Source organism: Cnephaeus nilssonii (assembly GCF_951640355.1).
Source record: "Cnephaeus nilssonii genome assembly, chromosome: 17".
In the NCBI taxonomy this organism is placed as follows: Eukaryota; Metazoa; Chordata; class Mammalia; order Chiroptera; family Vespertilionidae; genus Cnephaeus; species Cnephaeus nilssonii.
Genome location: NC_137088.1, coordinates 3,071,986 through 3,087,482, shown reverse-complemented (window position 1 = coordinate 3,087,482; position 15,497 = coordinate 3,071,986). Strand labels below are relative to the sequence as shown.

General features: G+C 64.3%; 1 protein-coding gene across 1 annotated transcript; it reads left to right on the top strand.

Moving 5' to 3' along the window:
- Positions 1–7,042: 7,042 nt before the first annotated feature.
- Positions 7,043–15,293, top strand: TWF2 (twinfilin actin binding protein 2). The gene is made up of 9 exons (XM_079795461.1): positions 7,043–7,188; positions 10,551–10,628; positions 12,281–12,459; positions 12,803–12,898; positions 13,093–13,197; positions 13,312–13,437; positions 14,025–14,175; positions 14,284–14,405; positions 14,776–15,293. Exons 1-9 carry the CDS (start codon positions 7,164–7,166, stop codon positions 14,941–14,943), a joined length of 1,050 nt encoding a protein of 349 aa, XP_079651587.1. The 5' UTR covers positions 7,043–7,163; the 3' UTR covers positions 14,944–15,293.
- Positions 15,294–15,497: the final 204 nt, after the last annotated feature.

The following is a 15,497-nucleotide window of genomic DNA, read 5'->3' as shown; positions in this document are numbered from 1 at the left end:
CACCCTTTCACGGGGAGAGGGGGTGGCACGTGCCCTCGATGTGGGGGCACTGCCCAGGGAAGCAGGCCAGGGCGTCTAGGGGACGGGATGGGACCTCGAAGGTGGCTGATTCTGCCCCTGTGGCGTCTTGGGGCCCAGCTCTGTGCACAGGCGGCTCTGAGGAGCCTTTTAAAGAACTGAATGCCCCGGGGCGAAGGAGAGAGCCCCGAGGCTGGCAGGACCGCCGATGCCAAAGCACAGGCGTGGGAACGGCGGCCTGCCTTGGGGTCCAGTGGCTCCGTGGCCTCTCTGCTGTTGCCGATCCTCACCCGAGGATACTTTTCCGTTGATTTTAGAGGGAGTGGAAGGGAAGGGGAGCGACACAGAGGGAGAAGCATTGATGTGAGCGAGATGCGTCGATTGGTGGCCTCCTGCATGGACCCCAACCGGGCTGGGAATCAAGCCTGCCACCGAGGCACCTGCTCTTGACCGGAATCGAACCCTGGACCCTGCAGTCCTCGGGCCGACGCTCTTCCCACGGAGCCCAATTGGCGAGGGCAGCGCTGTTACCTCTGAAGAGGCTGAGCAGGCCCAGTACGCTGCCCAGGGCCCCCGAAGAGCCATCTGGCCCTCCAGGAGCTGTTATTGTGGGAGCGGAAGAGGCGCGCTGCGTCCCCATGGGGCCCGCCTCCCTGCGGCTGGGGCATCGTTCGCAGCTTGTCCCGTGGAGGAGGTTTCACATCCACCCTTGGGGCCCAGGGGTGCTCGCGTGCCCGATTAGGGGATTCTGGGTTTGGGAGAGGCCTGCCCTCTGATAAAGGGACGGGGTGTGGGGTGGAACTGGCAGGTCACAGTCGGGGCATTTTAGGTGAGAGTACAAACGCATACTTTCCCCTCCTTCCTGTGCCCCTGAGGCCCGGCCAGCAGGTTCCATATCGGCTGTGACTTCCGCTCACGTCCACCAGAGGCCACTGTCGCTTCACTTTCTCTAATGGTGCCTTTTTTAAAAAAAAGACCAATTCTAACAACCGTGGTCCAGGAAGAGCAGCGTCCGCATGTTTCCACACGCGTGCAGACGTGACGGCGTGGCCCTTTGGGGTCCCGTGCTGTGCCCTCGGCGTGTGCCAGCAGAGACGATGACGATGATGACATTGGGTGTCTGCAGGTCTTCCCCACACGATCAAGCTCTTTCAGGTTTTTAAATCTTTTTCAAAATATATTTTTATTGATTTCAGAGAGGGAGGGAGGGAGAGAGAGAGAGAAACATCAGTAATAAGAGAGAATCACTGAGCGGCTGCCTCCTGCACGCCCCCTACTGGGAATAAAGCCCGAAACCCAGGCATGTGCCCTTGACCGGGAATCGAACTCTGACCTCCTGGTTCATAGGTCGATGCTCAACCACGGAGCCGCGCTGGCCGGGTGAGCTCTTCCATATTTACCTCTCAGTTAGGACTCACGGTGCCCATCTTGGGGTTCTCATTTTCCAGACAGTGCCTAGACCAGTGGTCGGCAAACTCATTAGTCAACAGAGCGGCAAACCGCGGCTCGTGAGCTGCATGTGGCTCGCGAGCTGAAGTTTGCCGACCACTGACCTAGACTCTTGATTCCAATAATTACAGGCTCTTGTCGTTCCTTGTGATTAAGCCCCTAGGACAGGCGTCCTCAAACTACGGGCCGCGGGCCACATGCGGGTGTTTTTGCCCTTTTGTTTTTTTACTTCAAAATAAGATCTGTGCAGTGTGCATAGGAATTTGTTCATAGTTTTTTTGTAAACTCTAGTCCGGCCCTCCAACGGCCTGAGGGATAGTGAACTGGCCCCTGTTTAAAAAGTTTGAGGACCCCTGCTCTAGGGCCTTGCACAGTGTTCACGTGGGTCAAGCATGTCAAACTCACGGCCGGCGGCCACGGGTTTGACATGCTTGACGTGGGTGGTTGAACTTCCCCTCGGGGCGCTCTGTCCGCCTGCAGGCCGGGGGTGATGGCGTGTTGTGGGTAAAGCCTGGCCGTGTCTCTGGGCGCCCAGGGGCACCGCTCAGCTTCGGCTCTCCTTCCTCCAGCCCCTGGCGCCAGCTTCGGCTCTGGGGATCGGGAGCCCCAGTCCCTGGGGAGCCTCACCCCGGCCTGCAGTGCCCGTGGTCCGAGCTGGGTCTGGGGAGCTCACCCGGCCTGCAGTGCCCGTGGTCCGAGCTGGGTCCGGGGAGCTCACCCGGCCTGCAGTGCCCGTGGTCCGAGCTGGCGGCAAGCAGGCAGCAGTACCTGGAGTCCACGTTGTGGGCCTGGCTCTGGACGCTGCTCCTCTGAGCTGGGCGAGTTAGTGAACCTCTGTGTCTCAGCTGCCTCACCTGCCAGGCGGGGCGGATTATACCACCTCAGTGGGCTTCCCGGGACGGGAGCAAGGCCTGGTGTGCAGGGGTGGGTGTCTCGGCAGCCCTCCTCCCCTCAGATCAGTGCCTCTGTGGCAGAGGCCGGGTTCTGAGAGAGCTCACAGAACACGTGGTCCCGACCTCATTGCCTGTGGTACGACCCGTGGTCCTTGGGCCAATGGTTCTCAAAATTGCGTCAGAATCTCCTGTCCTTCCCCGCCGGCCTGGCTCAGTGGTTGAGCGTCGACCTATGAACCTGGAGGTCACGGGTTCAATTCCTGGACAGGGCACATGCCTGGGTTACTGTTCGATCCCCAGTAGGGGGCCTGCAGGAGGGAGTCCATCGATGATTCTCTCTCATCATTGATGTTTCTATCTCTCTCTCCCTCTCCCTTCCTCTCTGAAATCAATAAAAAGCATTTTTTTTTTATTTTTTTTTTTTTACTTTCCAAAAACGAATCTCCTGTCCCATCCGAGATGCCGGCTCCCCCTCAGGAAAGCATGGCTGGCCGCCAGGTCCTCCCTGCTGCGGGCTGAGTCAACAGGACGCCCTCACCCATGCAGGCTGCCCTCACCCATGCAGGCTCCACCATCGCTGAGGGCCTGGGGGGACAGAAAAGCAGGGGAGGGCGGATCTGCTCTGCTGAAAGGGGACTCCCGCCTCCTCCTGCCCTGGGACACGGTTCTCGGCCTTTGGCTTGGACTGGAACGCCCTCAGCTTCCCTGAGCCTCCTGCCACGGGCAGCTCGCTGATGGTGGTGATACCGGAAAGCGGACCCGGCTGTGGTGGGTCTGCCTCCGGCCAGCCCGCAGCGTGTGGGTTCCTGACTTCCTGCAGGACAGACTTCACAACACGCGTCCAGGTGATGGCGAGGGAGCGCTCGTGAGGGCCGGGACCGTGAACCAGGAAGGGCCCAGCGTGGAGAGGCAGCAGGGGAGCCCAGGCGGCCGCCCTACCTCTCTGCAAAGTCAGAGCCAAGGGGCCTGGGGACGGGGTCAGGGGGTTAGCCTGGGACCAGCTGCCGCTGCCCAGTGCTCCCCAGATCACAAGCCTCGGGGTCCTTCAGAGGTTAGGAGATGCACGCCTGCGGGCGAGCGAGAGGGGAGACGGAGTGGCGAGGCTGCCCCAGAGTAAGTGCCCGCCCTGGGCCTTTGCCTTGAGCTCTGTCTCCTGAAGGCGGATCTTAGGGGCGGTCCCAGCAGAAGAGTCATCCGTTTCCGGCTGTGCCCTTTCAGGGTTGAGGTCTTCACTGATTGGTCAGCGCCAGGGCAGGGGTCCTTCGTCATTGCAGCTGGTCTTGGCTTCGCCCGCCGGGTGTTGCTGCTTCTCTGGGCCTGGAGCTGAAATACAGCCGCGGCCTCGATGTGATCACTCGGGAGGTGACCTTCTGCACCTGCTGTAAGTGCTCGGCCGGTGGGTCCAGCTGTCGGGCTCAGTTTCCCTCTTCTCCCTGTCCTGGCTCCCTGGCCCGTCTCATTGGGACTTGTCAGCCCCTATAATCAGGTGAGGCCAGTCTCAGCACAAACCTCTTTCTGCATATCTTTTTTAAAAACAGCCCCCTGGCGTGTTGCTAACCAGTTCCTGGATGGCCGAGTCCGTCTCGCCAGGGGTTGGGAGGTGGTGGCCAGAGGACCCAAGTTTGAGAGCCACATTCTTGGGAGTTTCCTGCATCTCGAGGCTTACTTCCAAGGGTGCTTTCAGCAAATTTGCACATCAGGCTGGTCTAAGCCAGTCCTGGGACCCCCCCTGCCCCCCACCCCCAGGACCCCCTGGCGCTCAGCAGCTGCCCGCCAACTTTGGATACGCCCGGAAAACCGTCCCTGAAGGCAGGAAAGCTCCTTCTCAAAATGTGGTTCCCACCCCGGCTGCGTAGCTCGGTTGGTGAGAGCAGCATCCTGCACGCCAAGGTTGTGGGTTTGATCCCCGGTCAAGGCACATACAAGAACCAACCAATGAATGCATAAATAGTGCAATGACAAATCGTTCTCTCTCTCCCTCCCCTCCCCGCCCCCCTCATCAATAAATAAGCCCTGGCCGGTTGGCTCAGTGGATAGAGAATCAGCCTGTGGACTGAAGGGTCCCAGGTACAATTCTGGTCAAGGGCACGTGCCCAGGTTTCGGGCTCTATCCCCCCAGTGTGGGGCGTGCAGGAAGCAGCCGATCAATGATTCTCTCTCATCGTTGATGTTTCTATCTCGCTCTCCCTCTCCCTTCCTCTCTGAAATCAATAAAAATGTATTTTTAAATCAATAAATAAAAAAGAAAAAATATGCCGAAACCGGTTTGGCTCAGTGGATAGAGCGTCGGCCTGCGGACTCAAGGGTCCCAGGTTCGATTCCGGTCAAGGGCATGTACCTTGGTTGCGGGCACATCCCCAGTAGGGGGTGAGCAAGAGGCAGCTGATCGATGTTTCTCTCTCATCAATGTTTCTAACTCTCTATCCCTCTCTCTTCCTCTCTGTAAAAAATCAATAAAATATATTAAAAAAGAAAAAATATGCCACGTGGTTGCAGAGCAGCAGCAGCCCCTGGGACCTTGTCCCAGACGCCCCTGGGTGGGCCTCCGGGATCTCCACTCCCGGCTCTGCAGCTGCGCAGCCAGGGGCCTTCCTCCCACAGGTGGGTCAGGGCCCTGCATCCGGGGCGGCTGTGAGGGGTGAGAGGTGGGCTCCTTGACCCCCTCCTGAGCGGGCAGGTGCTGGGCATCATCGGGTCTCTTACTCTCCCCGCTCACGTGCCTAAACTGTGTGCTGTTTACGGCCGGTCGAGAGGCAGGCTTGGTGTTTCAGCCCCCGCCCGGCGCCCTGCTGGGCACGGGGCCTCGGGAGGAGACTGCCTTCCCAGAGATGAATGTTCATCGCAAATAAACATCAGAGCCACGGGAGCAAGCGCCATCGGGTGGGCGGGAGGAGCGTGGGGGGTGACACTTGTTTTTTCTCGGGTGACAGAGAGGCCATGTCTGGAGTCTATATTTCACTGTCTCCTTGTTCTGGGAAGAGGGCCTTGATCTGCACCTCCTGCCACTCAGGTCCCCTCTCCTTCCCCCGTTTTGGGGAGGCACATGACGGGGCGAGCCCTTGTCTCCTCCTGCGACAGTGGCCTCTCCAATGGGCCCTGTGCTGCCAGAGGAGACTCAGTCCTGGGCCTTTTTCTAAAAAACGACGGGAGAGAGAGAGGAAAACTGCTTTGGTCACTGCTCACCTCCTGGTGTGGGGTTCTCAGGGGCCCCGGGGGAGGAGCTTCCTGAGAACAGAGCCCACCCTGGAGCAGTCCGGGTCACAGTGGATGGCCAGATCCAGCCAGGCCCAAAGCGTTTGCCCCGGGCTTTTTAGGGTGGTGAGCTAATACTTTCCGTTTCCGGCTGGAACTCATTTCATTCCCGGACGCTCAAGGGTTGTGACATTAAGCACAGAGAACATGGGCCCGTTCAGGGGCGGCGTCACCTCTCCTGGTGGAGAGGATTCAGCAAGAGGGAAGAATCTTCGTGTCAATTCCATGGGGCATATATGCCAGAATTTTTAATTAATATTAATATATTTTAACTAAATGAATATATTTTTATTGATTTCAGAGAGGAAGGGAGAGGGAGGAGAGAGAAACATCAATGATAAGAGAGGATCATGGGTCGGCTGCCTCCTGCACGCCCCACACTGGCGATAGAGCCTGCAACCTGGGCATGTGCCCTGAGCGGGAATCGAACCTCCTGGTTCCTGGGTCCATGCTCAACCACTGGGCCATGTCCAGTTGGGAAATTTGTTCATATTTGTATTAGAATTGTATTTTATTGAGAAAAGGAAAAATGTCTGCTGGACACTGTGCTTCTTTGCAAGAGGGGGAGGGAGGGAGACACTGTACCATCTGGACTGTAAGAATGAAGATGAGAAGAACCGACAGCCCCCAGAATTGGGGACTCAGTCACACGTGTCTGAAACACAAAATACGGACACAGTTAAGCAAAGGCAAGAAGCTGGTTCCTCGCTGCATCCCAGCCACCCTCACTGGGCACCACTATGGGCTCTGATTGGGCCCATGATCGTCCTAGACTCGTCCCCGGGGCTGATGCCAGACAAGGCCAGGCTGCTGGGTGCTGACCAGTCGTTAGGAGCCGGCAGTGTCTCAGCTCACCAAGCTCTAGCCCTCCTGCAACCTCCGGGCCTTTGCACCTGCAGGTCCCCCAGAGGGGAAAGGCCGGCTCTGACGGGGACCTCCAGGTCTCCACTCCAATTTCGCTTCTTCCTAGCGGCCCCTCACATGCTCATGGCCGCCAGCCGGGCAGGTCAGTGGGTGAGCCCCCAGCGCAGGGCGGGGGCGCCTCGTTGGTGCCCAGTCCCCGCAGGAGGCGCTCAGGCAAGGTCTCCGGGCCAGGGGTGCCGCGCAAACACACGCACGCCCATCCACGTGCGGACCCCTTTCCCGGCCACAAGTGGGGGGACCTGCGGACCCCGCCGGCTTGCAAACCCAGCTGGCCCCGAGCGGACAGGCTCGCGCACGCGCGCACATGCACCGTTCCCCGCCGCCCCCCGGAGGCTGGCTCGCGCATGCGCGCGGACACGCCCGTCAGCTCCGCGCCCGACGCCCACCCGGAACAAGGAACGGCCTGTGCGCACGCGCGGCGCGAGTCCCCGCCCCTCCCGGCCGCGCCCTGGGGGCGGGGCTAGCCGGGGGCGGGTCCTGCGACACCGCCCGGGAAGCAGCGCGAGCTGGGCGGCCCCCGCCACATCCTCCTCCTCCGCCTCCTCCTTCTCCGGGTCTGAGCCAGCGGAGCGGAGCCAGGGCCGAGCCGAGGGCTCCGAGGGCGCGGGCGGAGCAGGGCACGGAGCCATGGCGCACCAGACGGGCATCCACGGTGAGGGCGGATGGCGGGCGGGCCGGGGGCAGAGGGTCTCCACCCGCCGCTGCGCCCCCTCCCCGGCTCCCGGCTCCAGGCTCCCGTCTCCTCCCGAGCACCAGCGCGGGGAAGCTTCCTCTTCTCTTTTGCAGCCGCGCGTCGCCTGGGGTGGCACATCTGGGGGGAGGGGGGCTCCCTGTGCAGAGTTGGGAGTGGGTGTGCATGTAGGTACCCAGCTGGGGCGGAAGTTTCCGTGTTGTGTGTGCCCATGGGGGTGGATGTCCCTGTGTGTGCCCATCTATGGGTCTGTGTGCCTCTCTGGGGGAGGGTGCACCCGGATGCGCACATCTGGGGAAGTGTGCACGCATGTTCACTTGCCTTGTGTGTACAGCCAGCCCTGTGTGTGCCCAGCTGGGTGCACATACACTAGTGGCTGGATGAATGGACACAGTAACATGGGACCATCTGTAGACATCAGTGTTTCGTGACTGTGCACACGTCTGTGGGTGTCTGTGTGCACAATCTGGGTGCATCTCTGTGCATTTGTTACCATGGATGCATGTACCGGGTGTGTCTGTGTATGGCTTGTGTGGGTTTGTGTCTGTTTGAGGAGGGGGCCCTGACCTTTGGCTCCTCCCACACTCCTGCAAGCTAGGCTGGGGACACCTGGGACAGGGCCCTCAGAGTGGGATGGGAGCGTGGCAGGTCTGACCTTGACCTCAGGTCCCCTCCATTTTCCACTCTGATCTGTGTCTGCCAGGGCCAGACTTGGATGGTTCCAGTTCCAGGTTGGGAACACAGAAGAGGGTCCAAGTATGGGGTTTGTGGGGGAGGGTCTTGGCCCTGGACACTCCAGGCCAGCTTCCCCCAAACCCAAGCTTCTCCAGACCAGCATCACCCCCTTCCCCCCAAGGGCCCCCGTTTCTTCCTTGGACAGGCTGCAAGAGAGGCCGTGGCTGGGAGCCAAGCGTCCTGACCCTCCCTGGGCCTCAGTGTCCCCCTCCCTGGCCCGAGAGGCTGCCTGGCCTGTGCAGAAGGTCCAGACGGTCTGCCCAGGGAGCCTGGTGGTTTGGCCCTCAGCCACTCTTCCCACCACACCAGGATTCCCCCCCCCTGACCCCCCCGCAGGGCCACCATCGACCAGCCTGACCGCCTGCCTAGATCTCGGCTTGTGGTTGTGGCCACTTGCTGGCCAGACAGCCCTGAGGGTTTCCCTGGCCCCGTCCCACAGGACAGCAGGCCCGGGCCTGGGTCAGGGCCAGCCCCCCCCAGCCCCTCACCCGGTGGGCCAGCCTCTCCCAGGGAGGCGTTGGCCAGCCGGTGACTCAGCCCCACAGGAGAGAACAGTTGCCCGCTGTCCCTTCCTTCCCCTTTGCCTGGTCATTGCTGCTGCCCCAACGGGTGCGGGGGGGGGGGGGGGCGGGAATCGGAAGCGAGGGTTCCTCCTGTGAGCTCCAGGCTGACAGTCCTGTGGTCGCGGCCCCACTCACTCTCTCGTTTCCTCCTGCCTGTGAGCAGCCCACCCCTCACTGCCGGCCTGGGAGTGGGAAGGAAGTTGGCCCTGCCCCGGCCGGAGGTGTGAATCTGCTGACCTCAGAGCAGGGCAGGGAGGGACCCGTAACCTGAGGCTCCCAGGTGGGGGGTGGGCAGGCAGGGGGCGGGGCAGGGGCATGAATCTTTGATGAGAGGCTCAGGTGTCCCAGGCGCGGCCTCTGGATTATTGATGGTGGCTGAGGAGGCAGGGGGGTTATCTCTTCCCCTTCTGGGGTGTCACTGCCCTGGTAACAGGAGGAGGGGCGCGTCAGCCTCCCCGTGGGAGAGCTGCTCCCTGGCCTTCCCTCGCAGGTCCGAGCAGGCAGCGGGCGCCCCGCGCAGCGGCCGGCGGTCACTAGACAATGAGTGTGTCCTCAGTGGAAGCCCCTCTCTCCCGCTTCCTCCTCACCACGGGGAGCCCCACATAGGGAAGCGTGTGAGGGTCAGTGAGGTCAGGGGTCACGTACAGCGATGGGGAAGGTGGCGCCCCAGAGGCCAGGTCCTCACCGGAGACCTGCTCGGGCCCTGCAGGTGGGCAGCTCTGCCCGGCCCCGTGGGGCTGCCCCGAGCACCAAGGAGCCGCGGGCTCAGCTGGGACCTGCCCACCCGGCGGCCTGGGAGGGCGGTGCCCGGCCCGGGTCTCAGGCTCAGGTCGCCCTGCGTGAGGGGCGCCTGAGGACGTGACCAGCGTGTGTTTCCTAAAGGCCCCCCCTGGCCCCCGAGCCGCAGGCCCTATAAATACTCTCTGACCTCAGCCCTCCAGCGGTGTTCCTGCAGGATCCTCCTGACCTCTGGGAAGCCTCAAGGTCATGCTGGCTGGGCCTGTGCACCCAGAGACCAGGCCGGCCCTTCCCACCTGGACCTGGGTTTCTCCCTGAACCACAGTGGGTCTGTAACGTCCCGTGTTCCCTAGCTCCGACCACGGTCCTCACCTCTGCACTAGGGTCCCTAGTCATTGGCTGTCACCTCCCAGCTCTGTGGTCCAAGGACCAAGACAGAGTCTGTTTGGGGGAGTTCCTGGGAGTCACTCCTCCTCCATGAAGCCTTCCGGACTGCCTGGGGGGCGGGAGCTTGTTGCCCCCTGTGTCTGCGCATGCCTGTGTGTTTCTGTGTAACCTTTATACATCCTTTGCCTGCAAACATGCCTTCGCCGAGCTCTGTGTCTGCCATTCGTGTGTGTGTGTGTGTGTGTGTGTGTGTGTGTGTGTGTGTTAGAACCCGGGCATGGTGGCTGGGTGTGTGTGCGTGTGTCTCAACGCGAGTGTCCATTTGTGTTAGACCAGCTGAGCGTGTGCTTGTGGACAGGGTGTTGGCATTCACACTCCTCTGTCACCTGCACGTGTTGACGTGTTACGTTCACACATGCAGGGCTGAGTATGTACCTGTTTGTTGCCACATGCACCATGCACATGCGTGTGCATGTACACACGTGTGTGTCAGTGGGCATAGTGGTCATCGGGGAACTGTTCACGTGCTCCTGCTGGTGGTTATGACAGGACTGAGTGTCTCCCTGTCCAGCTCGGCGCTGGCCTTCCTCACACCGGCCCGGCCTGCCCAGAGCCCGCCCCCTCCTCGACGGGCTGTCCCGTCCCCGCTGCCCTGTCACCAGAGCGCCTGCAGCCAGGCGGCCACTCACCCGCCACCTCTGCTGGCTAAATTTGGGAGCTTATGTTCAGCCATCTCAGGTTCCCGGTCACATGGGGGGCTGTATTTAACCCAGCTCCCCGCTCAGCCACCAGACCCCGCAGAACAGAGCAGGCCCCGACCGCGTCCCTGTCGCGTCCCTACCCACCGCCGCTCGCCCTGCCCGCCGCCGCTCACCCCCACCATGTTTCTTGTGCTTGTAGCCACCGAGCAGCTGAGGGAGTTCTTCGCCAAGGCGCGGGCCGGCTCCGTGCGGCTCATCAAAGTCGTCATTGAGGACGGTGAGTGCCCCTGGGAGCGGGGACGGAGGTGGGCGCTGAACTCGCTCTTCTCCGGGAGGTGGGGACACGGACCTCCAGCCCACGCAGGGCCTCGGTTTCCCCCTCAGGGAACGGGAGGCGCCTGTAGAAAGCGCTGGAGGTGGCGTGGTCATTTCCGCTTCCTGTTAAACAGCAGGAAACTGAAGCTGAGGGGTAGCAGGCGGGCCTGGCCCTGGGGTCCTGTCCAGCGCCCCCCCCCCCCCCCCACACACACACACAGGCTGTGTAGGGAGAAATGGGCTGGGCAGGGGGCAGGGAATAAGCCAGGCCGGGCCCTGCCCCATGTGGCCAGTGCCACTCACCTCCGTCGGTGGCTGGCAGGCCTAGACTGGCGTGGCTGCTGGCCAGGGGGAGTCCTACAGAGAAGCCCAAAAAATGCCCCACAGAGGGGAGAAGGACTCTGAGCTCCAGATGGGTGAATTCTGGGCGTGACTGGGCCTTGGCCTGGACCGGGGTACATGCACTTGTGCGGGGGGTCGGGGGGTTACAGCTGAGGCCGGAGGTGGGGAGGGTTTGAGCTGAGGCCGGAGGTGGGGAGGGTTTGAGGAGGCAGAGGAGCAGACGACGCTTGTGGGGCCGGGATAGAGGACTCCTCTCCTCTCCCCGTTTGTCTGTGCCGAGGGGCTGTCCCCGGAGACGAGGGTAAGACTCGGACTGGGACTGGGCTGCCGCCCCCCCAGGTCCTCCGAGCACTGCAGTCGCGGGCCCTTCAGGGGGCTCCCCGAACGGGCTTGGTGCCCCGATGGCTTTTCATGCATTGAATGGGCTCCAAGCAGGGTCTGCCCAGACGGGATGTCCCCCCAGGTCTGAGCTGGAGGACTCTGGGGGGCGCGTGCCACCCAGTCCTGCATGCAGTGGTGGGCAGCTGGGCGTGCCCAGAGGGTCCAGGCCCCCTGAGGGCAGCCACTGCCATCTCCACCTGAGTGTGGCCCCGCTCCTGGGTTTTCTAGAGAAACCAGGAATGCCACTTCCGACGTAAAACTTCCGGGTGTGCAGACGGGGCAGCCTGTTGAAGAGCACTGACCGCGCTGCCGGCCGACTCAGCCTGCGGCCCTGGCTTCCGCCCCGGGCCCCTCCGAGCTGTGGGAGGGCAGGCGAGGCGGCCGAGACCCGCAGAGAGGTGGCTGGGCTGCTGGGCCTGGCATGTCGGGGCCCTTGCCCCCATCAGGGGCCTGGTAGCAGGTGCCAGACCCCTGGCCCGGGCGTGATTGTCCCCTCGCCCCGTGGGCTGCAGCTGTGAGCCCCCCCTGAGCACATCTGCTCTGAGAGGCTGTGCGGGGGGTGGGGGCGCGTACGGAGCAGCGAGCTGGTGGCCGTGAGGGCCCCACTGTTGGCGGCAGAGGGCACGCATCTGCGTGTCTTCATGTGATTGCGCCCAATCCTGTGCGGCATCACCGTGGCCGTGGCCGTGGCCGTGCGTGTGTGGAGGGAGCAGACCCTACTGGCAGCTTTGTCACCCACTCACCCACTCACTCACCCACTCGTGCTTCAGTCACAGGCTCGCCCTTCAGGGACTGGGGGCTCCAGGGAAGGGGGGAGGGTGGCTAGAGGTGGGAGGTCCAGGCGGGTGGGGGTGGGGGTGGGACTCGGGCTCACCCCGCCTCTGCCCCCAGAGCAGCTCACGCTGGGTGCGTCCCGGGAGCCGGTGGGCAGCTGGGAGCAGGACTACGACCGGGCGGTGCTGCCGCTCCTGGACGCCCAGCAGCCCTGCTACCTGCTCTACCGCCTGGACTCCAGGAACGCCCAGGGCTTCGAGTGGCTCTTCCTCGCCTGGTCGCCTGACAACTCCCCCGTGAGTCCCGGGGCCCTGCCCAGTCCCGAGATGGGGGGAAGGGGACCCTGGGGCCGATCCTTGGGGGTGGGGTGGTGTGGGGACGTCGGGACCTGCTCCAGGGCGGCTGGAGGGACAAGGCCCTGGGTCGCCTGCAGCCCTCCTGGTCTGCCAGTCAGAGGACGGGCTGGGCAAGGGCTCCCCCTGCTGTCCGAGCCGCCCCACTGCCTCCTCGCCTCCGCACGGCGCCCTCTGCCGGGGGTGTGGGCACCGGGCACCAGGCGGTGACCTGCCGCCCCAAGGCCCTGCCTGCGGGAGAGACCGCCCTGCCTGGAGGGTCTCACGGCGTGTCCTCGCCGCTCAGGTGCGGCTGAAGATGCTGTACGCGGCCACCCGGGCCACGGTGAAGAAGGAGTTTGGGGGCGGCCACGTCAAGGACGAGCTCTTCGGGACCGCGAAGGTAACGCCTCCAGCCGGACCCTCCGAGCCCGGGTCACAGGCCTCAGAGGACGGGACGGGTTCAAGGTCACAGAGCGAGTGGGCACCAGGCTGGGGCTTGCGTGGGGAGGGCTGCGGGCCCGGGCTGCCGGCTGGGTGCTCGAGGGCTCCCGGCAGCCCGCCCGAGGCGCCCGTTCATGCCTCCGCACCCGGCAGGACGACCTCTCCTTGGCCGGCTACCAGAAGCACCTGTCCTCCTGCGCGGCGCCCGCCCCGCTGACCTCGGCCGAGAGGGAGCTGCAGCAGATCCGCATCAACGAGGTGGGGGCGCTGAGGGCTGGGGGGGGGCGGGGGGCGGGGGGCGGGGCCTGTGCTCCCCGGCTGGCCGCGGTCAGGTCCGGCAGGGGAGGCCTCGCTCACTGATCGCTGCCCCAGGTGAAGACAGAGATCAGCGTGGAGAGCAAGCACCAGACGCTGCAGGGCCTCGCCTTCCCCCTGCAGCCCGAGGCCCAGCGGGCGCTGCAGCAGCTCCGGCAGAAGACGATCAACTACATCCAGCTGGTGGGTGCGCCCCGCCAGGACCGCGACGCTCAGCGCCCCACCTCACCCCCGCCTCCCGCACATGTGTGCAAGCGTGCACACCCGCATCCCCAGCCTGTCCATGCAGCTCACCCGTGTGCCGGCGGGAACACCTCCCCGCCTCCGCCCCCGCCCCTTCCTGCTCCCATTTGGGTGCAGCTGCCGTGTGTCATGGATGCGCTCTGTCCCCTGCCCTGACCCTGCTCATGGGCGGGGGTCTGTGACAGTCTCCCCCTCTCTCTGCCCGCACACTGTACACACTGGGTTCCGCTGACTCCTTGGCTCTCAGCCCCTTCCTGTCCCAGACTCCCTCCGACCCCCACCCCCCACCCCCAGGCAGGCCCTCGGCCCCTGTGGTCCAGGCTGCCCCCTCTGGGGCCGAGTGGCTCCTCCTCTCCGAGACCCGGCCCCCAGCGGCCTGGCGCCTGAGGGTGGGCTGGTCCTGTCCATGGCCCCGGGGGCACCTCTCTCAGCAGACCTTCCCCAGGGGAGTGGGGGCCGGGACCTCCATGGCGGGTGGGCCTGGGCACTGCCTCACCCGGCGCCCTCGCACCCCCTGCCCTCGGCAGAAGCTGGACTTGGAGCGGGAGACGATCGAGCTGGTGCACACGGAGCCCACGGACGTGGCCCAGCTGCCCTCGCGCGTGCCCCGAGAGGCCGCCCGCTACCACTTCTTCCTCTACAGGCACACCCACGAGGGCGACCCGCTCGAGTCTGTGGGTGAGTGGCGCGGGCCCGGGCGGGGCAGGAGCGGCCCCGGGCGGGGCGGGCACGGGCCTGGCTGCCGCGGGGGCCGCCCGCTCACCCCGCTCCCGCCCCGCCCCGCAGTGTTCATCTACTCGATGCCGGGGTACAAGTGCAGCATCCGGGAGCGCATGCTCTACTCCAGCTGCAAGAGCCGCCTCCTCGACTCCGTGGAGCAGGACTTCCGGCTGGAGATCGCCAAGAAGGTGGGCGCGTGCGTGTCCCCCGAGGCCGTCTCCCCCCTCCGCCGGGGCCTGGGGTCGAGACGGTGGAGGGGCAGGGCCACTGCTGCCTGCTGGGGGGAAACGGAGGCCCGGTCCAGGGCTGCCCCGCTGGCTGATGGCCTGGGCGGGCCCGAGCCCTGGCTCCGTGTCTCCTGCCCCGGGTCCGGAAGGCAGGGTGACCAGGGTGTGCGGGGCAGCGGGCCCCAGGCTCCGTGTTCCTGGAGGTGGCCGTCCAGGTGGGGGTCGGGGAGGAGACCCCAGGCTGGAGTGTGAGAGAGAAGGGGGTGCCCCAGGAGCGGGGGTGGGGAGTCTGGGCCCCGCACCGGTGGGTGACACGGCTTGCCCCTCCCAGATCGAGATCGGTGACGGGGCCGAGCTGACGGCCGACTTCCTGTACGACGAGGTGCACCCCAAGCAGCACGCCTTCAAGCAGGCCTTCGCCAAGCCCAAGGGCCCCGGCGGCAAGCGCGGCCACAAGCGCCTCATCCGCGGCCCCGGGGAGAACGGGGATGACAGCTAGAGGCCACCGAGCCGCGCCGGCCGGAGGACTGTGGGGCCGCCCGCCGCCCGCTCCTCGCCACCTCCCTCCCTCCCTCCCCGTCCGGGCTCCGGGGCAGGGCCGCCTCTGGGGCGGGAGGGCTGGTGACGGACCACGCTTGCCGCTTCCAGGAGCCACTGGGCTGGCGTTCGCGACCCTCCCCCTTGCCCTCCCTGCCCCTCACCTGTGTGCCCGCGTGTCAGGGGCCCTGCGTGGCTGTCTCCGGGGCCTGGCATGAACTTGGTCCCCAAGGGAACTGAGACCAGGGTCCCAGCACAGCCCAGAATCCTCTGGCCACAAGCGGGGGGGTCCGTCGGGGCCGGGCAGGGGGTCACGGCGGGTGAGATGGTTGAATGCTGTATTTTTTAAAGAATAAAATATTTTTAAATCAACACCGGAGTCTGGCCCGAGGGATCCCCGCTGGCCCTGGGCATTGGGAGGCCCCGTGCGTGTGACGGCCCCTCCCCCACGCGGGAGGTGTCAGCAGAGACTGTGTCTGTGGGTGCGAGGACGGCGCCTCGGAGGGGTTTGCGTGT